Below are 27,373 nucleotides of genomic sequence, written 5' to 3' on the forward strand. Positions count from 1 at the left end.
GTTTATTCATTCTAAAAATGTAACCATTTTCCTTTAGCTGCGTCATAGTATTTCTGCGGCTTATACTGTATATTTTTCTTTGGTCTTTGCATGTGTGTTTTTTAACATAAATCCAAAAACAAAACGGAGGAATAAAGAAATGATCTTTTTTATAATAAAGCTGTACAATACATTACATGCATTATGAATATATATTCATGTGCCTTACAATGATAAAGACTAAAACAGAAGCATCTGTTAAGAAGGACCACAGCCCTGTAGGGGCCTCTATAAAACCATTAACAGTATCAGATTTCATGTAAACCAGACATATTTTTCTATAACTGCTTGAAGAAAGACTAAAACCATTATACACAAATTAGTTGCAAAGCATATTTTTATTAAAGGTAAGTATTTTTGGTTACACAGCTTAGTGAAATTTTAACACAGAGCACATACCAATGACATCATGACAATGTGCATATTTGGGCCAAACCAAGCAATTAAAATGGCTGGAATGGAAGGCACATATCAAAATATTTTGGTATGCTTTAGAAAAAAAAAATCGTAATACAATAAACAGTGATTAACAGTATAAAACAAGAGAGAATACCGCGCTAATGTCTGAATAAGCAGCCAGCACGACACACAGGACAAATGTAAACAACAATTAAAACAATATGTGCAGCGCTACTGAATGATTACCCATAAGGTAGCCATTAATAGATACTTAAACCATGTGTAAATTTCATATGTGGAGTAATGCAATATTAAATCAATGTGAAAATATAAAGAAATATGTTAGGAATACCTGTATGAGTATTAAGACCTATATAACTTCAAAAAAAGTGATAAAGCAAAATACTGACACGTCAAATCACAATGAAAGTGACACGACATTTAAGTAAAAGGTGCAACAATTATAATCCATAAATAAATCCAAACAAGTGTAAATAAAACAAATCTTTAAGTGCCCATTCACACTACCGCGACTTGTCAGGCGACTGGTCAGACTGACAAGTCGCGGTCCATGCAGTGCTACGGGAACCGTTCTAATAGGAGAGACTCAAGTCGCTCCGACTTAGATAGTAGTTCCTGTACTACTTCAGGCCGACATCGGAGCGACTTGCATTGACATTCATTATATGAAGTCCGTGCAAGTCGCGCCGAAGTCGCGGTGCACGCGACTTCACAGGTCTCCCCCGAAGTCGTGCTGCGGTAGTGTGAACCGGCACTTAAATGTGCTCCAAATGGATACTAAGTGAAAACCCACTACCAAAAAAATATTGTTGTGAAGAAATCCACCACCAACATTTAAGTTGTGGGGCGTTAAGATTAGCTTATTTCTTGTAATGGAATAGGCATTTGTGAAGAGGTTTTAACGCACCTTAACGCTCATCAAACGCTTCAAACCTGCCCATAGGGCGTTTGGGGAGCATTTTTAACTCATCGTTAACGCTTGTGAAACGCCTGTCTAACGCCCATACTAAAGCTCATTACTGAAAGTTTAACGCCCATGCTAACGCCATAGGAGCATTTATTAAGCGTTAAAAATTTAGTCAAGTTTGAACAAGCCCTAAAGCTGACTATACACTTGAATAATATAATTTTACACTTTTCATTCTAAGGGCCTTTGTTCGATTTCCTAATTGTTAGTGGGGTCAAATTGATGTTTGTTTTCGACCACAGTGACAAGAAAATAGGAGCGGGATGGAAAATGTATCGCAAGCTAATGATTTCCCAATAGTGTACATGATTTTCGATCAGGAAATTACAATATTAAATGTTAAAAGCGAAATAAACTTTTGAAGTACTTTCAACAATTATCCAGTCATCGAATGTACAAAAACATTTTGTGTTGAATATAAAATATACTAGTGTATAGCCAGCTTAACCATGTGAGAGATGCATTATTGTTCTGGGTTGGTTACAAAAATGTTAGTGGCGCTATATAGACTATTTCATAAATAGAAAATACAGCAAAGGATCTGATTGGTCACTGTAGTGATCTGATTGGTCACTGTAGTCAACAGCTTCACTTTTGTTTACATTTTCATTCCCCCTTATTTAATACCTAGCTCCTTATGGTGGCGGTAGCGGCTGCATAACTCATAATAAAGGAACATTAGAGTTGACAGCTGGAAATAACATCACTTTATACAGAACAATGACTTTACAGCGGTACCTGCTCAAGTGGAGCATACAGTCTAATAATCCTTTAACCACTTCAAAACCAGGCCTATTTCTGACATTTGTTGTTTACAAGTTAAAATCGGGTTATTTTTGCTAAAAAATTACTTAAAAACCCCAAACATTATATGTATATTTTTAGCAGAGACCCTAGAGAAAAAAACGGTGGTGGTTGTAATATTTTATGTCACACCGTATTTGCGCAGCGGCCTTTCAAACACAATTTGTTTTGGAAAGAATACCTTTCAAAGAATTAAAAAAAAAAAAAACTGTAAAGTTAGCCCAATTTTTTTATAATGTGAAAGATAATGTTAGGCTAAATAAATAGATACTTAACATGTCACGCTTTAAAATTGTGCACGCACATAGAATGGTGACAAACTGCGATACTTAAAAAACTCCATAGGCGACGCTTTAAAAGTTTTTAACAGTTACTTGTTTAGAGTTACAGAGAAGTTCTTGTGCTAGAATTATTTCTCTCACTCCAACAATCACGGCGATACCTCACGTGTGATTTGAACACTGTTCACATTTACGGGCGCGACTTACTCATGTGTTTTCTTTGGTGCGTGAGCACGGAGGGATGGATCGCTTTAAAAGTTTTAATTTTATCATTCATTTTATTTATTTTTTTACACTGTTCCTTTAAAAAATGTTTATCTGATTACTTTTATTGCCGTCACAGGGAATGTAAACATCCCTTTTAAAAGTAATAGGCAGTGACATGTCCTCTTTATGGAGGGATCTGGGGTCTAAAAGACCCCAGATCCCTCCACTGCACTTAAAAGTATTCAAAATGCTAAGACCAACGTACTGTCATTTTTTTCTCAATTGGTGTCGTTGGCTACCAAGTTAACCAGAAGTGATGTTGCGACATTGCCATGGCTTTGTTCGGGGGCCTGGCTAGCCAGCAGACCTCCCACCGGTAGACCTGGGCTGAGCGGCGGAAGGCAGTGGGAGGGGGGAATGTCCTCTCCCGCTCCTAATGATAACAGCTGAGCATCTGCTTAGCCGCATCGGTTGGTATTACTAGAAACGCATCGGTTGGTATTACTAGAAAGCCAACTCGTCAGCTCAAAAAAATGGTACTGGGGTAATGCCTGTAGCTGCAGGCATCACCCCAGTACAACCACTTCAGCAAACTTACATACAAGTACATGATTTTGCAGGAAGTGGTTAAGAGTAATACAGAGGGGGGTACTCGACCACCAAAATACTTACCTGAATGTCTTGTATACGAGAAAGTTTTGAACCTATGTCAGATTTTACTGCTGTCTATATCTAGTACAGATGGGTACCAGCTCAGGAATTGGAGGGACACAGAGGGGTTGCTTTACTAAAACTTCAGAGTGCAAAATCTGGTGCAGCTTTACATGGTCCAACTTCACCTTGTTCAATTAAGCTTTGACAAAAAAAAAAAAAGCCTGGAAGCTGATTTGTTTGTCTGCAAAGCTGTATCAGATTATGTAATTTTCAATTTGGTAGATCAACCCTAGAAAGTAATAAGACAGTTTTGTAAAGGGACACTAAAACTGCTGGCAATTGTTTACTGTTGTCTGTGCCCATATTGGAGATTTATATACACTGAGGTTGATTTATTAAAACTGAAGAGTGGAAAACTTGGTGCAGCTCTGCATAGAAACCAATCAGCTTCCAGGTTTTATTGTGAAAGCTTAATTGAACAAGCTTAAGTTTGAAGCTGATTGGGTACCATCATGACTGCTGTTAGAAATCATGGGGCCCTGTGCAGCCTACCTGGCAGGGCCCCCCTGAATATATCAAGACAATATTTTCACAAAAAAAAACACTAAAATCATTATTAGCAGACACAAACATAACAGTGTGAATTAACCCTTTTTAATTGTTTTTTTACATTAAAAAAAATTGAATTTATTTTAAAAATGTTTACAATTATTTTATTTTACATGTTTTTTAATTAACTTATTACAATGCTTATTTATTTATTTTTACAATTTGGTATTTTTTTACAGGACAGGGAAGACTGCAGCGCTGCAGGTGGGGGGGGGGGGGGCACAATGAATGGGGGAACACAGGTAGAGGGGGGGATCAGAAGAGGGCAGAACAGGGAGTGGGATTGGTATCAGAGAAGCAATTACAGGAACAATGCCCTGTGTCTCTCCCCAAAGCAGCTGAAAGCTGGCAGGAGGGGGAGAAACTGGCGCTTTCAGCTGCTGCAGAGAGCCGCACAGGGCTTGCATCTGTAATTTGCCCTCTGCCCAATCAAACCGATTCCCCAAGCTGTTAGCCCCCCCCCCCCCTGTGTGCCCAGGTCCCCTACAGGAGGACTGGTGGTCCCCCCTATCAGCAGCCCTGGTTACCATGCACAGCTGCACCTGAATTTTAACTCTCCAGTTTTAGTAAATCAACCCCAGTGTTACTGAGATAAGACATGAGAGAAATCCAGACAGCGAGGCATCAGACAGGAATAATAACTAGGCTGGAGTTAGAATGTAGGCAAAGAAAAAAAAGTATGGTCATGTCCTGTTGAGACATCCAGTACTAAAAATCTGGTAATTCCGGTGCAATCTTGATGCCTATACAAACATATTCTTAGGCTTACATATTATTAAAAAAGCAATATGCAAAACTATGTCAACCAATTAGCTATCAGCTATGCTAACATCTTTAGACTGCTGAAGATTAAATCTGATTACTTTTTGGTTACTGGTCTTCCCCATCACTGTGTTTTGCACCACTTATATATCTTGTAAGATTTTTTAGAATAAAATATTTTTAAAATATGTCTTGCGGACAAATGATTTATAATTGCAAAAAAATATGATATCTGAAAAAATGTATTTGGTGTTTATATATTATAATGTAGGTCAGTTAACAAGTGTATACCGCTTTGTTGCATTAATTTCTTGTGCTATTGCTACAACTTTGCACTTGAAAAAAAAAAATACTTTCACAGTTTTTTTCCTTGAGCTACATTCTCTGCAAAGTTTCTGCTCTAGTTTCCTGTAGAAACACCATGTATTTGGCACTTATTAAAATCATTTCCATTCTCAGATGGATGCTGACATACAGAAAATAACCTCTTAGGAAGTAGTGGTCTCATCATCTTTTAAAAATGAATACCTCAGGTCATGTTAATCAATTTCTGATATATGTAGTTTGCAGAAAGCACTTCTTGGAAAGGAACTGTGGGCATGACTAATAGTGACAAGCATATGAATCCCATTCTCCATACATTTTAGAACTGGTCCATTCTAGAAGGCTTTACCTTCTGAAGTATTAAAGAGACCTTAAATAAAAAATAAAAATCAAGCATTTTTTTTCTTCCTTCAAGCATAAAAGTTGAATCCCATTAATTTTAAAAGAATACTAAATTTTAAACTCTGAGATAAAATAGCTGCATGCATGACAAGTGTTCTTAAAACTGCAAGAAGGGGCACTAAATTTTTCACAGAATTTGCACATCATTTATATTATTACAAATGTGTGGTGCCCATTTTACAATGAATAATAGACATCAGGCATGATTTACATAGAGTACATTACTAAATGCAGCATCTTTAGCATTGGTAGACTTCTCTCACTTACTATCTGTAAAAAGCTCAAAGCATAACTATATGCCAGAAGCTAACTATATGCTTTACCTGAAGAAAGAGATTTGTAATTTTATTCAGCCACTCTTTACATTTTTTTTACCCCTACCAGGAAGCACATTTACTATAGATCCTTGACCTCACTTTTCTACACGGCAGTTAAAGCACAGTCTGGCCAAGGACCTGCCCCATGCTGTGAAATCAACACATTAATGCTTTTATAAAAAGGTATCTCCATGCTAATAAACTACAAAAGAGCTATTAAAACCACAATTGACAAATATTGTGTAATGGATTATGAATGTGAGTTAGGGACCTTAGATTGTAAGCTCCTTGAGGGCAGGGACTGATGTGAATGTGCAATGTGTATGTAAAGCACTGCGTAAATTGACAGCGCTATATAAGTACCTGAAATAAAAAAAAAAAAAAAAAAATTAAACATAAAAAAAGGTGCTGCACTGAAATAGTTTATATAGTGAAATATGATACATACAGACAGAAAAGTAGTAAATAGTGATAAATATTCAGTCCCAAAGACTTAATGTTGCAAAATTAGGGATGAATTGTATACAAGGGGCCACCGGCTGTGTACCCATACATCAAAGAATTTTCATAAGTGGTAAAAGTGATGATCCATAAATGGTGGCAACCATCAAAGGGCCAATATCCACCACCATAGATAGTTAGGGGAAGCTTACCAGAGAGTGTGGACCCAAGTACCAACTGAACCCACCAAAATCATTTAGGAGAGGAGCGTTTGGGTTGAAAAAATGTCTGACATGCCTCAACACATGTAAACACGCTAAACATGCCTAAATCCGATGAATGCTTCAGCATTCATTCATTTCAATGGCCAGAATAAATTATTTATCTGCCCAATTAGGCATTTTCAAGAGCTTAGTGTGCAGGAGGATGTGTAGTATATCACATTCAAGAGGCACAGTATGTGAAAAATCACTTGCCGACCACCTACAGTACATATACTGCGTGTGGCCGGTGGGCAGGCTACATCACGTACATGTAGGTGGTTCAGCCTGTTCCAGGTCAGGAGCGCACAGCACGGTGGACAGATATATCTATCTATCTATCTATCTATCTATCTATCTATCTATCTATCTATCTATCTATCTATCTATCTATCTATCTATCTATCTATCTATCTATCTATCTATCTATCTATCTATCTATCTATCTATCTATCTATCTATCTATCTATCTATCTATCTATCTATCTATCTATCTATCTATCTATCTATCTATCTATCTATCTATCTATCTATCTATCTATCTATCTATCTATCTATCTATCTATCTATCTATCTATCTATCTATCTATCTATCTATCTATCTATCTATCTATCTATCTATCTATCTATCTATCTATCTATCTATCTATCTATCTATCTATCTATCTATCTATCTATCTATCTATCTATCTATCTATCTATCTATCTATCTATCTATCTATCTATCTATCTATCTATCTATCTATCTATCTATCTATCTATCTATCTATCTATCTATCTATCTATCTATCTATCTATCTATCTATCTATCTATCTATCTATCTATCTATCTATCTATCTATCTATCTATCTATCTATCTATCTATCTATCTATCTATCTATCTATCTATCTATCTATCTATCTATCTATCTATCTATCTATCTATCTATCTATCTATCTATCTATCTATCTATCTATCTATCTATCTATCTATCTATCTATCTATCTATCTATCTATCTATCTATCTATCTATCTATCTATCTATCTATCTATCTATCTATCTATCTATCTATCTATCTATCTATCTATCTATCTATCTATCTATCTATCTATCTATCTATCTATCTATCTATCTATCTATCTATCTATCTATCTATCTATCTATCTATCTATCTATCTATCTATCTATCTATCTATCTATCTATCTATCTATCTATCTATCTATCTATCTATCTATCTAGATCTATCTAGATATATATATGTATATGTATATATATATATATATATCAGTCATTCAGTATCCCTGATGACTGCCACACTAGTCACATGATGACCCTGTACTGCACTGGGGACACTATGTAAAAAAAAATGTGAAAAAATGATTTCATTTCTTTATTGTCCAAAAGACTTGCCATGTTTCTTACTAAATGCAATGGGGGGGGGGGGGGGGGTTGTACTGTTCTGGCACTTTAAAGGCCTAAAGAAATGATATCACCAGGCCATCAGTACATCAGTATACATGAACATGTCATATTTTTTCACAAGTTTTTGGAAAATGTGGAAAGAAAATGAAAACACAAGTTGTCCATTTATAACTTATTTCTAACACATAGCGTGTACAAAGCAAAAATGGCACCCCAAAATACATTCTCCTCCTAAGTATGGCGATACCACATGTGTGAGACTTTTACATAGCCTAGCCACATACAGAGGCCCAGCATTCAGGGAGCACCATAATTTCCTGACTATCCATTACATTTTTGTGAGGCACTGTATGGCTTGATAAGCACTGTAGTGGCACTGATGTGGCACAGATGAACACTGATGTGGCATGGATGTGGCACAGATGAGCACTGATGTGGCATGGATGTGGCACAGAGAGAGGAGAGAACTGAACCGGACATGCGCCGTTTTGTTGACAACTGATTGCTCCATCATTGAACGGAGCGATCACGTGGTAAAGGGCCGCTGTCATTGGCCCTTCACCACGATTTGTGATGCGCCGGGTCCAAAGGTCAAAATCAGCTGGTCAAATCCTTTGAGAATGTCCTATGGGACGAAATGCATCAGGATCGTGCCTCTGTAGCCTGATTTGCCTGCATATATTTGCCTGTTACCACTGGACTGTTTGTGAGTGCATTTCCCTTATGTAAATACATTTATTTTTTGGGGTTTTACACTATGTTTGTTTCATTTGGTCTATATTCATATGGTCCTGGATGTCTGTGAGCCTCATTCTGCATTTACCCTAATGGACATCTACCTGGGCAACATCTGTGGTTGCAGTCCATTTCAAGGAATCTCAGTACCATCTTATTAACTTTATTTGACCCTCATGCTGTATAGTAGTTTGGGTCAACATCATCTGGTGAGCGCAATATTTATTTTGGTGTTGGTGACGGGATATATTTATATTACGATCTACCTTATCATCTTGGATGTCTTCACTCTGCACTTATATTTGGGACTTCTTTTTGAATTTTTTGAATGTTTGTATTTACCATTGATTTGGTTTTATATGCACTTTATCACTTATATTTATATTGAGAGCTGTCACAGTTCTCTTTGATTTAGCGCTGTTCTTTTTTTAATTCTATTGTTTATATCAACCTTTTGGGTTGGTTAGCACAGTATAGACATTTCTCTATTGTAATTGTTCATTGGTTGCCTTTAAAATCCTACAAAGTGAGAATTTTTAGGGGGGTGAAGTAAAAGCCATTACTTTGCTATTCATTTCCTGGCATGGTATATACGTCGTGTAAGTGTTATATAAACTACACAATTCCTCATCCAATGCCCCAAGGAGACATACCAGTCTGATCCATGTAAGCTGATACATTCTGCTGGAGTGCTTGTACTTTTGAAAAACAATAGACTTGCTGGCTGGGTCACCAGATGAAAATAAAAGAAAGGAAGTCTAAAAAAGAAAATGAATGCAGCCATCACATCTAAGAATTGGTAAGCTGCAATATAATGTTTGTTTTTGGGTTTAATAATTAAAGTGCTGACACAACCAAGCGTGTATGTGTATCATTCAAATAAAGACATTTGTGATGTCTTTATTTGAATGATACACATACACGCTTGGTTGTGTCAGCACTTTAATTATCATATTCTTTTGCCATAATTCATCATTTGTTTTTTGACATATGGGTTTGAAGTTTTAGACAGCACAGCATGTTTTTCTCATACTGTTGTTTTATTTTATTTGTGCATGCAGCTTTGTCTTCTTATGGGCTGGTGCACAATTTTATTTTTTTAAATATTAATAAGACTGACTCTCTCTTTGTCATCCTGTGTGGTCCCTGTATTTGGCAATCAGCTTCTGGCTCATCCATTTCTAGATGGCTTACACAGATCATAGTCCAAGGAGGATTGGGCTCCTCCCTTTCCTGTCAATTCTTTGAATGCTTCTTGGCTTTTCATCACCAGCCAGTCCATGTGTCCCTCCATGGATTAGAAAGAAAATTTTATTTTTTTTTTCCTGTGAATTTAATTTTTTGGAGTTCATATAGGGCAGTGGTGGCAAACCTTGGCACCCCAGATGTTTTGGAATTACATTTCCCATAATGCTCATGCACTCATAGGAAATGTAGTTCCAAAACATCTGGGACGCCAAGGTTCGCCATCACTGATATAGGGGCACAGGTACCATCCCCTTTGTGTCTATGATCTTCTAGTATGGCGTTTCTACAAAACGTAGGCATGCTGGGAGTGGGAAGAGTGATGCCAGGCTGGTCAGTTTTTGGTTTACCAGTAGGTGGCAGTATAACCCAATTGACCTTGAATCCTGTGTCCGTCAATCAACTGCAAGATGTTGCCAGTTTTTTTTTTACTTTTTTTGTTTATTGTGGGGTCTGTAGCATGAGCTTGGCATGCTATTCCTGGCCATGAAAGTGGATGAGGCTGGGTGACATCACTGCCTCAGTGCCTGCATCCACCAGCATCGTTAACTATAGACAGTGGGAAGATGTCTTTTATAATAGCAGTAGTAATACTTTCAGTGGTCCAAACAGCCAATGTTTAGTCTGAACTTATGTTCAGACCAAACCATAAACTTATCTCTATTGGAAAATGAAAAATCTATGCTATGCTGAGATTGCAATAATCATGTTTTGTCAGAGGTAAGGTATCCAAGGACATGAGATGACAGCCATCTTGAATTTGTTTAGAAAGAATCGGTGAAAAACTCAAATATGCTGTCTCTTGCAAATGGAGCATGAGGAATGAGTGATTGACAAGTTAGGATTTCTTTTTGTTTGTAATTGTATTCATGCCTCAACATGCAACACCATTGTTTCGCTTTTTGATTCTCAACCTTGAATCATTTTAGTGACATGAACTCAATAGGTTTTGGGAATAGTCAGATTGTGCCCACTTGAAAAATCCTCTGCAGAAGTCAATAGGCAGATTTAATAAACAATCACAAAATCCTGTTGTGCAAAGAAGTGCTAAAAATATATCTTGGTGTTACAATAAATGGGCAGTACTTCATAAATGATGAAATATGTATGAGAAGCCTTAAACGCATGCAGAAGCTTTAAACGCATGCAGTACAAATACATGATGCAATCAGTATATATTTTTTCATTACTAGAGATGATGTTATAATGGACATGGAAATCACATTTTTATTGATCTAAAAGAAATAGAAAGGAAAGTAAAAACTTACTGTATGTACAGCATGATGTACAGTGATCTCCACGTCATGGAATTGACCCTTGTGGAAAACTGGCAAAGTTGTTTCAGCCCATAGATGATCCTTAACTTTGGACCACTGAAGAGCATGTCCTCCAGGTCGACTCAGAAGAGATGTTTTCACAACATAATGACCCTTGGGTATCTTATCTTTAACCCCACGCAGGCATTTCAAGAGTATCTGCATAGGCTGTATGGGCTGGGGTTTGTCGGACCAGCCCCCCTGAAAGAAATAAGCAGTTTTTTGGTCTAACAAGGGAACTGACACTGCTTTCACATAGTTAGGTGGAAAGTAAACTTAAAGCTGATATCTCTGCTTTGAGTGAATGCAATCAGTTTAAAACATTCCCTGGCTTACTTTAGTTGTCATTAATCGCAAGGGAATATTTATCGGCTGTAAACCCTCTTTGCTTACCCTGGTTTATTTACAGTTAGTATTTTCTGGATTATCTATCTATCTATCTATCTATCTATCTATCTATCTATCTATCTATCTATCTATCTATCTATCTATCTATCTATCTATCTATCTATCTATCTATCTATCTATCTATCTATCTATCTATCTATCTATCTATCTATCTATCTATCTATCTATCTATCTATCTATCTATCTATCTATCTATCTATCTATCTATCTATCTATCTATCTATCTATCTATCTATCTATCTATCTATCTATCTATCTATCTATCTATCTATCTATCTATCTATCTATCTATCTATCTATCTATCTATCTATCTATCTATCTATCTATCTATCTATCTATCTATCTATCTATCTATCTATCTATCTATCTATCTATCTATCTATCTATCTATCTATCTATCTATCTATCTATCTATCTATCTATCTATCTATCTATCTATCTATCTATCTATCTATCTATCTATCTATCTATCTATCTATCTATCTATCTATCTATCTATCTATCTATCTATCTATCTATCTATCTATCTATCTATCTATCTATCTATCTATCTATCTATCTATCTATCTATCTATCTATCTATCTATCTATCTATCTATCTATCTATCTATCTATCTATCTATCTATCTATCTATCTATCTATCTATCTATCTATCTATCTATCTATCTATCTATCTATCTATCTATCTATCTATCTATCTATCTATCTATCTATCTATCTATCTATCTATCTATCTATCTATCTATCTATCTATCTATCTATCTATCTATCTATCTATCTATCTATCTATCTATCTATCTATCTATCTATCTATCTATCTATCTATCTATCTATCTATCTATCTATCTATCTATCTATCTATCTATCTATCTATCTATCTATCTATCTATCTATCTATCTATCTTCAATTTCCATCTACCAATATTTTAATAACAGTATATCACTATGTGCCCGGGAAATACAAAGGTCATTTCACCATTTTGTCATGACTCAAGGGCCTTTACCTATGTTTCTTTATGTGCTTGAATATAATTACATTTTATTAACTTTAGGCCTAAAGGGAATTATAACATATTTCAGTGAGCATAAGTTTAGAGTCATTATTACAGTGCTTAACAAAAAGTAATCTTTTATATGACTTTTACATTTTCACACGCTAGCTCCATAGATAGATCTATCGATGCGTTACTATATTCAATGAAGAGATTTGCAGATTAGCCACTGATTAGTTACTACAAACATTCGTTCTAACCACTCAACAGCTGTTGAGATGAGAGATCGGTCTCAGAGGAGGTGAACTGGACTCTTTTCAACAAGTCAGCTGATTGGGGTTAATTTACTAAAAAGCGACACATCTTCACTTTGTAAAGTAAATGTTCATTTATCTTTGTTTAATGAATGAGGTAAACTTGTTTTTGTTTCACATGACTGAAGCAAATAGGGCTATGCATTTTTACTGAGCTTGGTTAATATTCTCTACGCCTTTAGTAGACCCAAAATAATACTACACAACCAAGCATAACTTGATTATTTAGTTGGCAAATATTGCTTTCTCAGGTTATATTCACTATATTACCAAAAGTATTGGGACACCTGACTTTACACCCACATGAACTTTAATGGCATTCCAGTCTTAGTCCGTAGGGTTCAATATTGAGTTGACCCACCCTTTGCAGCTTTAACAGATTCAACTCTTCTGAAAAGGCTGTCCGCAAGGTTTAGGAGTGTGTCTATGGGAATGTTTGACCATTCTTCCAGAAGCGCATTTGTGAGGTTAGACACTGATGTTGAAGAAAAGGTCTGGCTCGCAGTCTGCACTCTAGTTCATCCCAAAGGTGTTCTATCAGGTTGGGATCAGGACTCTGCTGGCCAGTCATGTTCCTCCACCCCAAACTCACTCATCCATGTCTTTATGGACCTTGCTTTGTGCACTGGTCCAAATCATTTCGTAGAGGGGGGATTATGGTGTGGGGTTGTTTTTCAGGGGTCGGCCTTGGATCCCTAGTTCCAGTGAAGGGAACTCTTAGGGCATCTGCATACCAAGACATTTTGGACAATTTCATGCTCCCAGCTTTGTGGAAACAGTTTGAGGTTGGCCTTCCTGTTCCAACATGACTACACACCAGTGCACAAAGCAAGGTTCATAAAGACACGGATGAGCTAGTTTGGGGTGGAGGAACTTGACTGACCTGTACAGAGACCTGACCTCAACCCGATAGAACAGCTTTGGGATGAATTAAAGTGCAGACTGCGAGCCAGGCCTTCTTTCAAACATCGGTGCCTAACCTCACAAATGCGCTTCTGGAAGAATGGTCAAACATTCCCATAGACACACTCCTAAACCTTGTGGACAGCCTTCCCAGAAGAGTTGAAGCTGTTATAGCTGCAAAGGGTGGGCCAACTCAATATTGAATACGGACTAAGACTGGGATGCCATTAAAGTTCATGTGGGTGTAAAGGCAGGTGTTCCAATACTTTTGATAAGATAGTGTATGTAGCTACAAACTATGCATACAATCAGCATTTTTAAAATATTAGTAATTTACTTCGAATGTATCTCTTATGTCTGAGTATTTTAAAAAATCATTAAAACTCTGAACAATATAGGGGGATTCATAAAGACTGTTGTAGTAATTTCCCAAATATGGACATTTCCATATTTGGCTAATGACATCACTAGTATCCCAGTATTGTTTTCATTTAGTTTCCTGTTGAGGAATCACTTAGATGACAGCCGAATAGGACCGGGGATGCAACAATGTGCAAGAAGTTTCCAAACCCAGAGAAGCCCTATTCTTGAGTACTGGCATATCTCTGTACTCCAGCTCAGAGTTTGTCTTATTTACCATCCGTTTTATAATCTGAGAATTGGTGGGAATTGTTTAAATATCTGCCATAGTGATAGGTTCCTAAAGTGGTGGTGATAGTAGTACTTACCTGAATTTGTTGCCTTAGTTAGTATTGTTACCACATCTGCCTAAATAAAGCAAAGTCTTCCTTGATTGAGGTGCAGATAGTTTTAAACTAAACTACCACCAGATGTGGCACAGGATGTCCGCTGGCACCTGCCAATCGTCGGAAAAACCCACAGAACAGAGATCTGCCTATGTAAACAAAGCAGATCTCCACTCTGACAGTGGGGAAGGAATGGATTTTGTCTCCCTGCTAGGAAGGGAATAAAATGCATCACGTCCCCTAGTAAAAGCAGCACATACAGTACACAACAACACTGGCTAGGCAAACAGTTAACCCTTTGATTACCCTAGATATTTAACCCCTTTCCACACATTGTCATTAGTACAGTGACAATGCATATTTTTAGCACTGATCCCTGTATTAGTGTCACTGGTGTAAAAATTGTCAGTTAGTGTTCGATTGTTCACCACAATATCGCAGTCCTGCTATAAGCCTCTAATTGCTGCCATTACTAGTTTAAAAAAAATATATACCATAGTCTGTAAACACTATAACGTTTGCATTTCAATCAATATATGCTAATTGGTATATATATATCTATATATATAGATATATAGATATATATATATTTTTTTTTTTTTACCAAAAAGTTGTAGCAGAATAAATATTGGCCAAAAATTATGAAGACATTTGATTATTTTAATTTTTTTTAACAATGTTTTTATTGTTATGTGTTATCTGCTATCTGTTATGTGGCAACTAAAAGAATGTGCAGTCCTTGGTGTTGGAAAACAAGGTGTGCCATGTGTCGTGCAGAGTTAGGTTACTTAATTGCAATTTGATTGCCCATAGAGCACTATATGGCAGTGAGGAGGACCCGGAGGAAGTGTCCAGAGAGGGGGTGAGAGCCAGGTTGAAGTCACCTCCTAAAATCAGTGTTCTGCCTTGAAAGGATGTAAGGAGCTGCAGTGTGTTGTGGAAAAAAAGATACATGGTGTTTATTAGGTGCATAAAAGGTTGGCAAGGGTGATGGGTTTGCCAAATATTTTCTCTTTAATAAATGAGTATCTACCCTGATCGTCTTTTAGAGTGTCTTGAATCTAGATAGGACAAGTTTTGGATATGAGGATGGATACTCCCTTGGACTTGAATTCATTATTGGAAGCGTGGAAAGCTGTAGGGGAGTAACCATTGTAGAGTTTGGGAATGTTATCAGATCTGAAGTGATGTTTACCACACCCGCTTTAGTTTTGCGTAAGAATAATAGGAGTTTGTATTTTTTTTTAGGTGTGTTTGGTCCTCTAACATTTAATTAGTAGAGCTTGACCTGTGGGGGAGGGTTGTCAGCGATATGTGTGGCCATGGCTAACTTTTCATGAATCGGTTGTGATCGGTGGGTCGAAAGGGGAATAAGGAGGATCGGGGGGAAATTGTTGTGGGGAGGGAGATAGAGGAGGAGGAGGGATTCCCTCCTAGATAGGTAAACCCATTAACAGGGGGAACCTGCCCACCTGTCTAAGGTTGTCTAAGGTTGTCTAAGGTTGCCTAAACCTGTCTAAGGTTTGATATTGTCGGTGTGGTACAGTGGCTAAGCAAGGCATGTATGTTGAGAAGTGACCGCTACAGGTCTATGACCACTGTGGAGGGTTGGAAAGGTTCTGGCGGGATAGAATAGGATAAAGCCCACTATGTCCCATCGCCACAGGACATTGTGTCCAGCTTGAGATTCACCAATTAAGAGTAAAGTTCCGGCATTCTAAGATTGAGGGTCATACCATTATGAAAGGTATGGAGATTTCTTAACTAAGCTAATCCCGCGAGAACCAACAAAACTGTTATAAACTATTTCTGTGAGGTAAAAAATATTGCTTTTTTTTTTCAAAAATGTTGGTCTTTTTTTGTAGTACAAAAAATAAAAAACACAGTGGTGATAAATACCACCAAAAAAAGCTCTATTTGTGGGAAAAAAACTGACATACATTTTATTTCTGTACAGGGTTGCATGACTGTGCAATTATCAGTAACGCAGTGCCATATCGCAAAAAATGGCCTGGTCATAAGGGGGGGGGGATAAATCTACAAGAGGTAAGAAAAGGAAGCCCCATAAAATAATTGCAGCCATCACATTAAAGGAATACTGAGCTGCATAATATTGTTTAGATTCACTTTAAATGCTTCAGTGGTTTTAAAACTTTCACTAAACTGAACCATTAGTCCTAATGAAAAAGCAAAATAGGGTAAACTAAAGCATTTACAGTAGGTTATGTTTCACATAAAAAAAAGTTTAGTAATATAAGACAATATGAGAACTAAAGTTTTATATACATTTTTTCAAGTACATTTCTATGTAAACTGGAATAAATAGGTAAAGTTTGAATGATAGTACTGACATATGTTTACATTTACTACTGGAAAGTAATCTTTGCTGGATGAACATAACATAAATTCTATGCATATCCTTTGGTCTGTCAATGGAAACACAACATAAAAATGCAATTTCCAGAGCTCTCTTCAAACGATATCCTTGCTTTTTTTGAAATGAAGAATTCGAAAATAAAGGAATAGAGCTTTCTTGAAATCAACCAATACTTAGAGGCATTTTTTAAGCAAATGTGCTGTGGGAGCAAGGTGTGCATGCAAATAAGGACTTTTTTTTTGCTTTAGATCTGATAGCTGGCGAATAGGGATGAGCTTTTGGTTCAATCCAAACAGAAGAGAAGTCTGGCCAGTAATGGTCTTCATGGAAGAATTGCGGCCAAAAAGCCATACCTCCAATGTAGAAACAAGGCTAAACAACTCAACTATGTATTAAAGCATAGGAACTGGGGTGCAGAAAAATGGCAGCAGGGGCTCTGGACTTATGAGTCAAACTTTAAAATATTTTTCTGTAGCAGGAGGCAGTTTGTTCTCCAAACTGCCGGAGAGGTACAATAATGACTGCCTGCAGGCAACATTGAAGCATGGTGGAGGTTTCTTGCAAGTTTGAGGCTGCATATCTGTAAATAGAATTTGAGACTTGGTCAGGATCAATGGAGTCCTCAATGTTGAGAAATACAGGCAGATGCTTATCCGTTTTGCCATACTATCAGGTAAGCATGTGATTAGCCCAAAATTTATTCTGCAGCAGGACGATGACCCCAAACATACAGACAATGTCATTAAGAACTATTTTCAGAGTACAGAAGAACAAGGAACCCTGGAAGTGATGGTTTAGCCTCACAGAGCCCTCATCTCAATATCATTGAGTCTGTCTGGAATTACATGAAGATACAGAAGGATTTGAGGCAACCTACATCCACATAATATCTGTTGTTAGCTCCCCAAGATGTTTTAAACAACCTACCTGCTGAGTTCCTTCAAAAACTGTGTGCAAGTGTACCTAGCAGAATTCATGCTGTTTTGAAGGAAAAGGGTGGTCATACAAAATATTGCTTTGATTTGGTATTTATATTTTGTTCTTTTACATTACATTTTGTTAATTGATAAAAATAAATTATTTACACTTCTATTCATTAAAACATTCCTAATGTACAGCATTTTCACCTGACTAAAACTATTGCACAGTAGTATATATACCAATCAGCCATAAAAATATGACATAACATTGAGTACACCCCCCCCTTTTTTCACCAAAACTGCTCTGACCCATTGTGGCATGAAAGCCACTAGACCTCTGAAGATAGGCTGTAATATCTTTAAATCCTAGTTGTGAGGTTGGGCCTCCATGGATCAGACTTGTTTTTCTAGCACGTGCCAAAAGATGTTCAATGGATTGAAATCTGGAGAATTGCCTATGTCATATCTTCCCCAGGTAAGCAGAACACACGCACTTAGCCTTTTGCATAATGTAAAAGAAAATGTGATTCATGAGACCAGACCCCTTTTTTTGATTGACCCTTGGCCCAGTCCTGATGCTTACATGCCCATTAAAGGTGCTTTAGGCCAGTCCGCAAAATTTCCACTTGCCTGCTTGCATTAGGCGAGTGGAAATAAGATGAAGGCGAGTGTGAACCCGCATTAGAGGCAGGATTGAACGGGAGCTGATTCTCCTCCCAGCTCCTGCCTCTGTCATTCTCCTAGCAGAACCTAGCATAGAGTGGGTGTGGACAAAGAACTAAAGGAGGTGGGGGCAGGACGGGGGCAGAGGCAGGGGCAGGGCAGGGGGGCCGGAGCTGCCAAAATTAAATTTTCCTATTAACAAGCTTGTGATTGGTTGCTTGGACCGCCTAGCAACCAATAACCAGCTTGTTAACAGGAAAAGGTAACTTTGGCAGCTCCCACTTCCCTGTCCAGTGCTGTGCTCTGCTGTAAGTCTCTCTGCATCCTAAATCTGTGAAAGTGTCATTCATTGGTTTTAATTTTTTAATGCTATATTTAACAACTTCAGCTCCAGAAGATTTACCTCCCTTCATTACCAGGCTATTTTTTGCAATATGACACTGCATTACTTAAACTGACAATTACCCAAATAAAATGTATGTCCTTTTTTCCCTACAAATAGAGCTTTCTTTTTGGTGGTATTTGATCACCTCTGTGTTTTATTTTTTGCACTATAAACAAAAAATTACCGACATTTTGAAAAATAAACTATATTTTTTACTCTTTGCTATAACAAATAAAAAATGCAAAAAGTCAATTTCTTCATCAATTTAGGCCAATGTGTATTCTGCTACATATTTTTTGGTAAAAAAAAATCCCAATAAGTGTATATAGATTGGTTTGTGCAAAGGTTATAGCATCTACAAACTGTGGGATATATGGAATTTTTATTTATTTATTTATTTTTACTTGTAATGACAGGGTTCAGCAACTTATAGCGGGAGTGCGACAAATTGGACACCTAACTGACACTTCTTACCAGATAAGTAGAAACATAGATTATAATGGTCAAAAACTACCAAGACAAAGCTTAAACAGCTGATCATCCAGTGAAAAGCGGCAGTCAATCAGCAATGGGTCCCAATGAATGACACAAACATTTTAAAAAGAAAATACTTGCTGATTTTCAGTAACAGAGAGACGTGATCAGTAGGGGGTTAGGAGGTAGGGATGATCGAACATTGGGTGTTCGAAATTCGGCCGAATTCCGAACTTTTTGCTGAAAAAGGGCAGGTCACTTATAGAACAGCAATATGGCTTCTCGCCTGTCACCCTGCTTTTTGCTGCAGGCGTTTATAGGGTTTTTTTGAGGACATGTTTGGAGTCAGGCATGACATCTGAACTTCTGTGTATGGGTATATATACACACACACATGTCTGTATATATACACATACACATATATACATATGTGTGTATGTGTATAAATACATATAAGTGTGTGTGTGTATATACCCCTATACAGAAGTTCAGATGTTTTGCCTGCCTCCAAAGACCCCAAAAAAATGCCAAAAAAAACACCCGCGCCAAAAAAAAAAACGCCCAGGTGTGTTATTGCAGGTGTTTTTTTTGGGCATTTTTTTGGGGTCTTTGGAGGCAGACAAAACATCTGAACTTCTGTATAGGGGTATATATACACACACGCAGGTGTTATAGGAGCGAAGACATATGCCTGTTAATTATTTCATTAGCGCAAGCATAGTGTTCTGCTACTTTCACACCTATATGTGTGTATGTGTATAAATACATATAAATGTTTGTGTATATATACCCCTATACAGAAGTTCAGATGTTTTGCCTGCCTCCAAAGACCCACAAAAAATGCCCCAAAAAAACTCCTGCAATAACACCTGTTAAGTCGCTTGAAATAACAAAAGCAGTGTAAATCAATGAGAGCCATCTTAATTGTCACTACTGAAGTCACTCCGACTTCAGAAAAGGGTCCTGTACTACTTTGAGGCCACTTGTATCCGACTTGCCCCAATAGACTTCAATGGGAGTCGCCTCCATGTCGGATCCTTATCTTATTTGAAGCGACTTGTGATCCGACTTTGCATGAAGAAGAAGAAAAATTAGCCAGGCATTCCCCACATTGCAGCCATGCCTACAGTTCCTATATACCATTATCTCTGCCTGGTCTGTGTGAGTGGCACTGGTAGACACTGATACATGGCACTGGTGGACACTGATTTGTGGCACTGATACGTGGCACTGGTGGACACTGATTTGTGGCACTGATACGTGGCAGTTTTTTAACCTTATTTAAATAAAGCACCCCTTTTCCATGACATACTTGCACTATTTCGAGCCTTTGTTTTGAGATCCATTGGGACCGCTGGGAACCTGGAGAGGGAGTAGGGAGCCAACCCACCCGCAGCAGCCCAGATATCAGGCCCTAGTGGAACACAGAACAGGATTGGAGAGGAGCCCCCTGGATAAGCTATAAGGCCTTTACCCTTAGACCTTGAGGTGAGCTGCTAGGACACTTAGAGGGGTTGAGGAGAAGCACCCCACCACCCTAAGCACGGTGTTAGGTGAAGGAGCATCACCTGTGAAATTCCCCCCACTTGAACACTAACTTAACCATTTTGGACTGTATTTCACCCAGATTGCTATATTTTTGTGGAGCACAGAGGACACTTTAATTTTGCTTATATTGAATTTTTTCACATCTGTATATGCACCTGAGCACTTTACCTGTCACTATTGCATTATCAGCACTATAAGTGGTTCTTATATTCTCTTATCTATTTATATTTTTTAGAGTGCCTTTGTCAGTAATTTTAGCACTGTGAGACTATTTTTTTGAGTATGGATTAATATTGCACTTTATGTATATAGTACCATATTTATGTAAACCACCCACACACAGTGTAGTTCCCCCCATCTATTGTGACAGGCATTAATACTGAGCACAGTTCACGCACAATCAACCCAGAAGCGCAGTACCCCCCACCCTTATACGTGGCACTGATACGTGGCACTGGTGGACACTGATTCGTGGCACTGATACGTGGCACTGTTGGACACTGATTCGCGGCACTGATAGGTGGCACTGGTGGACACTAATTTGTGGCACTGATACGTGGCACTGATACATGGCACTGCTGGACACTGATTCGTGGCACTGATTCGTGGCACTGGTGGACACTGATTCGTTGCACTGATATGTGGCACTGATACGTGGCACTGGTGGACACTGATTCGTGGCACTGATATGTGGCACTGATACGTGAGACTGGTGGACACTGATTCGTGGCACTGATACGTGGCACTGATACGTGGCACTGATACGTGGCACTGGTGGACACTGATTCGTGGCACTGGCGGACACTGATTCATGGCACTGATACGTGGCACTGGTGGACACCTATTCGTGGCACTGATACCTGACACACACATATATATATATATATATATATATATATATATATATATATATATATATATATATATATATATATATACACTTACACACATATAGGTGTGAAAGGAGGGTAACACCATCCCTGCAAATAATTTCAGTAGCGCAGGGAGAGGGTTCCGCTCCTTTCACACCTATATGTGTGTATGTGTATATATATATATATATATATATATATATATATATGTGTGTGTGTATATATACCCCTATACAGAAGTTCAGATGTCATGCTTGCCTCCAAAGACGCCAAAAAATGCCCAATAAACGCCTGAAACAAAAACGCCCAGGTGTGACAGGAGTGGAGCCCATCCCTGCGCTAATAAAAATTCTAAGAAAAATTATCTTTTTTTTCTGGTTCTGGACATGCTACAGAGCTGAAAAGGGTAGGATTTTTAGACCCCCCAGACACCAAATCCAAAGAAATCTCATTTTTTTAAAATAATTTTTTCAATAATTGGCTCTCTATCAAAAACGACAATTTTTAAGAACTTTTGGAATTAGGTCACAACACATCATATTCTGATTGGCCAAATACAAAATCGTACAAAGTCGTCTATCATATAAGTCGCTTAAAATAATTCACAAGTTGCGCTGAAGTCGCGCTAAGTCGCGCTGAAAGTCGCACTAACAAGTCGCCCCTTATGAGGCGACTTAGAGGTCGCGGTAGTGTGAACTGGCTCTTACAGTGCCTATAGTTGCCAATCATATTTTATCCTTATTTTATTCATCAGTGTCACATTCATGAAATATGCTTTATGTTAATATTGCTAACGTTTTTGTTGTTAATATTGGTATTATTTTTGATTTTATAATTTTGCATAAAACATTTCATGACATAATTTATGAGGGCTTGTTTAGGTGCGGGATTTGCGGCGGGGCAGGGTAGGGGTTGGATGGGGCAACTGCTGGCGAGTAACTCTTAAGGCCTGGCTAGTAGCTAGTAACCCTGCTTTAAGCTGTTAACATGACTCAGTATGGGCACCATAGCAGGTCTGCGGCTCCACAGCCCCATACACAACAAACTGTGATGCCCATTTTTTCTGCTTTCAACAAATCATGGACAGCATGTAGCAAGATGGTTAATGTTACTCACTGTTCACCACTGTCAGTGGTCATAATGGTATGGCTGATTTGTGTGTATAATTATATATATATATATATATATATATATATATATATATATATATATATATATATATATATATATATGTGTATATTATCTGTGTGTGTTTTCCTAGAGTTCCACTTTAACACATATATTCTGCAGTGTGTCTGTGATTGTGTGTGCATATGTTTCCCTGTGTGTGTACATACCTTTGACTATAAAGGCAGCAAATGTTCTGAACTCTTATCATTTACAAAATATATAATATATTGTGGAAACCTTAAGGCAGGATCATTTATGCAAGCAGCCTTGGTTATTAGCAACATTCCAGATCAGAAAGCATTTAAGAATTTTATATAGAAATATATTTTCTAAGCTCAGCATGCCAAGTGTGACATTTTAAATTTTAGATTCCTTAGCAACAGTAATTTTGGAAATGTCATGCAAACAAAGAATTTGTAATTTTCTACTGAAATGACTGTGTATGCCCAGCTAGTTATCCCTTTCCTGGTTTGCCTGGTCGCTTCAAGTGAGCAAGCCGTAAAAACTCTTTATCTCTCCGAAACACAGCAATTTAGAAGATAATCGAATAGTGACTGGGGGGCACAAACGCCAGTCTAGGAAATTAAACCACAATCTCTCTTACATTTACAACCTTCCTCAAAGCAAGTGTCAGATGAGGAGAAAAAAAGAAGATAGAGCATTCATCACATACCAATCCTGTCTCATTTACATGGTGGCACAGCTGCCTCTTGTCCTGCAGAAAGAAATTCTTTGGCCAGCCCTGACAAACTCTTCTGAAGGACTGTAGCCATGCCCAAATGATTCACAACTAATAAAATCAGACAGGCTACTTAAGTATTAGTATAATTTGGGTTGAAAAGCAAATACGATTGACTTAAATCGCTAACATCACAGAACAATGAACTAGAGGGAAAAAAATAAATACCAAAAACATCTACACTAGGGATAAATCGATAGAATTGATCAGGTCTTTAGAATCAACAACTGAACATTCATGTTGGATCTCACCTTCCAGCAAAGACCTGCTGCTCCATTTGATTCATTATTCACTTTGGAGATGTTGCCAAGCTTGGCTAGAATTTCTTCTTTGTGGGCATTTGCTGCGTTGAACAACTGGCTTTCTGTTCTGCATCAGTCACAGGAAGAAAAATAATCATGCAGAGCACACATGAAATGTATTTGCCTTTTGGTTTTACAAGGCAATTTTTGCTTTTCTTTTAATAAAATGTGATCAGTAAACAGAGGTGAAGCATGGTATCGAGCAGCAAAGTTCCAAGTAAATCTTCTCGAAAAGAAATATGAAATGTTTTAAATGCTGACAATTAATGTTTACCCATAGTATTGATTGTAGAATTATGTGAAATGCCCAAAAGTGAATAGCATTTGAAAATTTCACAAACAACATTAGAATTTACTGAATCAGAAGAAATTTGTAAATTTTCTTTTTTCTTTTTTTTTAATTAAAAGTTCAGGTAAACAATTAAATGCACAGATAAAATAAATATATGGAACCTGTTTTACCTGTCAAATACCCTTTTTTTTATCCAAACCTGACATTTATATAGCCCTGTCTGGCAGGGTATGAAGCCCAGTTTTTCTTTGAGTAACCCATACAGGTCTTGTCCCTCCCCTAGCCTTTGAATAGACTGTAAAAAGAGAAGCAACTCACTTAAGAGCGTATCTCTCTGTTACTCTGCTCTCTCCTTCTATTAAGATGTTATTTGTTAGAACATGAGCACTGAGACACAACTGGGATCTTTTGTAGCTTTTTCCTCTTCCAGCTATGCTGCAAAGGAACTGCAAGAGACTGATACCAAGTTAAATTCCAGTAGTTATACTGATTGGATTCAAAAAGTACATTTAATGATGTTTTAATGAATAGAGTGCTGCATGAATGTGTATATTGTATTTCTGCCTGTAGTTCAGTTTAAAATTACATTAAAACACTTTCTATTCTGATCCTGATTTTTTTCCTGCCCATAGCATGCCTCCAATCTATCCTGAATTCTTTGGGACTGTTCAGGGTTTTAAACAAAATACCAGCATACCACAGATCCAGGCTACATCCCGCACTCTTGCTGCCTGTCACTTTTGGGTCCAGTCAGAGGCAGAAGAGGCATGACCGCCTCTGGCACCATTTTGCAGAGAGAGCATCTGCCATGGGAGCCTCTTTTGCCTACGCATTATCTGGTTGCCAAGGTGCAAGGGAGTCTCCCGACTCCTGTGATCTGCTGTTGCATTATTCCCAATCTGGACTTTTTTATGTGGCTAAGGAGAGCTCCATGATCTGAGGGCCCCAGCAAACTGGTGGCAAGACCCTGTGTTTACTAACATTGCTGTGTCTCCCCTCTCCAAGCCCAACAGAACATCTCTCCTTTCAGCCCACAGGGCTAAAAGAGAGGTGACAGAAGTGATGTTCTGCAGGGATAGGAGAGGAGTAACAGGAGTGATGTTTTTCAGGGCTGGGAGAGAGGTGATAGCGGTTATGTCCTGCAGGGATAGCAGAGGAGTGAGGTTCTCCAGGGATTAAGACAGAAATAATGGTTTGCAGGGCTGGAAGAGGAATGTCAGGAGTAATTATTTACAAGAATGGGAGAGGGGTGACAGGAGTGATGTTCTGCAGGGCTGGGAGTTGGATAACAGGTCTGCCTTCTATCACCCTTAACCCGCATTGAATAAGAGGAGCAATGTGTATGGGGGGGATGTGTGTGCAGAGGACAAGGTTGGGGGATCTGTACAGAGGGGGGCAGTGTGAATGGGGGGGGCAATATGTGCAGAGGTAAAAGGGGGTTATGTGTATAGAGAATGAGCAGTGAGTACAATACGTCAGTGTTTTTGCAGGGGAAAAGAGGGACAGTGTGTATACAAAGGGGGGGAGGTGTACAGGGGAAAAGGGGGACAGTTTGTACAGTCGGTAAAATAAATTTGCACTAAATCTCAGGTTTCTTTAGTGTTTCCAATCAGAATCTATTAAGCCACACCAAATATTTATTTTAATTCATTCATGTCCACTTTTTTCCCCAATGTGCTAAATGTACCTGTCAAGATTCAGCAGCAGCTAGGGAGACCAGACACATGTAGCTACACAAGGAATCTGGGTTCAGCCCAGAGCAGCACAGTGCCACCACTAGGTGAACTCAGTCCTAACAGTTCCACTGGTCAGTAATGATGAGCTTTGTGTTCTAGTCGAACCTAAGTTCGACTCAAACACTGCCTGTTCGCCCATTTGCCGAATGGCTTCTTCGCGGGAACTTTGAATCCCCGCATCCATAATTAATTTATTAGGTTTTATTTAATATACATAATTAATAATAATCATCCCCTGGCCAGGATATTCAAACCCCCAGACTCTCATTTGCTAGCCCGTTATTCTACCAGCTATGCCACCGAGGCAGCTGATTAACCTAAGACTCTCTCTGCCTAACTAACTAAGTTTGACAGCTCTTTTATTGGGCTCTGAAGTCACCAGCACCCCATAAGCCATTGCTCAGGTGCAGTGAATAAATTACTGATGTCAGTAATTTATTCACTGCAAGTAGCCCATTTGTTTGCCAATCGGCGAACGGGCGAACAGGCAGTGTTTGAGTCGAACTTAGATTCGACTCGAACACGAAGCTCATCACTACTGACCAGTGGTACTGTTAGGACTGAGTTCACCTAGTGGTGGCACTGTGCTGCTCTGGGCTGAACCCAGATTCCTTGTGTAGCTATGCTATTTATGGATTTTAATTAAAACCTATTAATTGTCCCAGCCCCTCCTGATGTGATGTCAGTAATGTATTCACTGCACCTGAGCAGTGGATTATGGGGCGCTGGTGACGTCAGAGCGCTATAAAAGAGCTGTCAAACTCAGATAGAAGTTAGTTAGGCAGAGAGAGTCTTGGGTTAATCAGCTGGCTCAGTGGCGTAGCTGGTAGAATAAAGGGCTTGCAAGTTAGAGGCTATGGGCTCTATTCTCCCCTGGCCAGCGGATGATTAATAGTCACTTACATTTAAGATTTTCAAATTAGGACTTGTGATTGTTCGTGTTCGTATGTTTGCTCTAACATTTCCCCAGTTTGAGATGTTCTGGTGCGAACCGGACAGGGGGGTGTTCGACTCATCACTACTGGTCAGTGTCTCTCTAAAGCAGTGTTTGTCAACTTATGTGCTAAAGAGGGCATCAAATATTGCGATAGGGTTGTTGACATTCTCTCCACTGTTGTCTCGATGCCAGTACCAAAGACTCCAAGGGTATGCCTTCTTGGGATCCTAGATGAGGACCAGTGGCAGAGATGCGATAGAACCCTGTTGAGGGAGACCTTGTTCTTGGCACGGAAAGCTATAGCACTTAAGTGGATTCAGCCGACTCCACCCTCTGTTGTGGCCTGGATAAAGTTGGTTAATAATGTCCTACCATATGAAAAAATTGTATACGAACACAGGGGTT

The 27,373-nt window shown here is 38.3% G+C and overlaps 1 protein-coding gene across 1 annotated transcript in view; it reads right to left on the bottom strand.

Moving 5' to 3' along the window:
- The window catches only part of LOC309556798 (uncharacterized protein), a gene marked incomplete at both ends in the record, with an annotated part of 256,883 nt that overhangs the window by 214,353 nt on the left and 15,157 nt on the right, over window positions 1-27,373 (bottom strand). Inside the window, 2 exons of the mRNA XM_082259313.1 lie at window positions 11,141-11,389; window positions 23,953-24,070. Coding sequence (XP_082115439.1) covers window positions 11,141-11,389; window positions 23,953-24,070 — 367 coding nt within the window. The remainder of the gene's footprint in view (window positions 1-11,140; window positions 11,390-23,952; window positions 24,071-27,373) is intronic.

This window comes from Pelophylax lessonae (assembly GCF_965119305.1).
Source record: "Pelophylax lessonae genome assembly, chromosome: 5".
Taxonomy (NCBI): domain Eukaryota; kingdom Metazoa; phylum Chordata; class Amphibia; order Anura; family Ranidae; genus Pelophylax; species Pelophylax lessonae.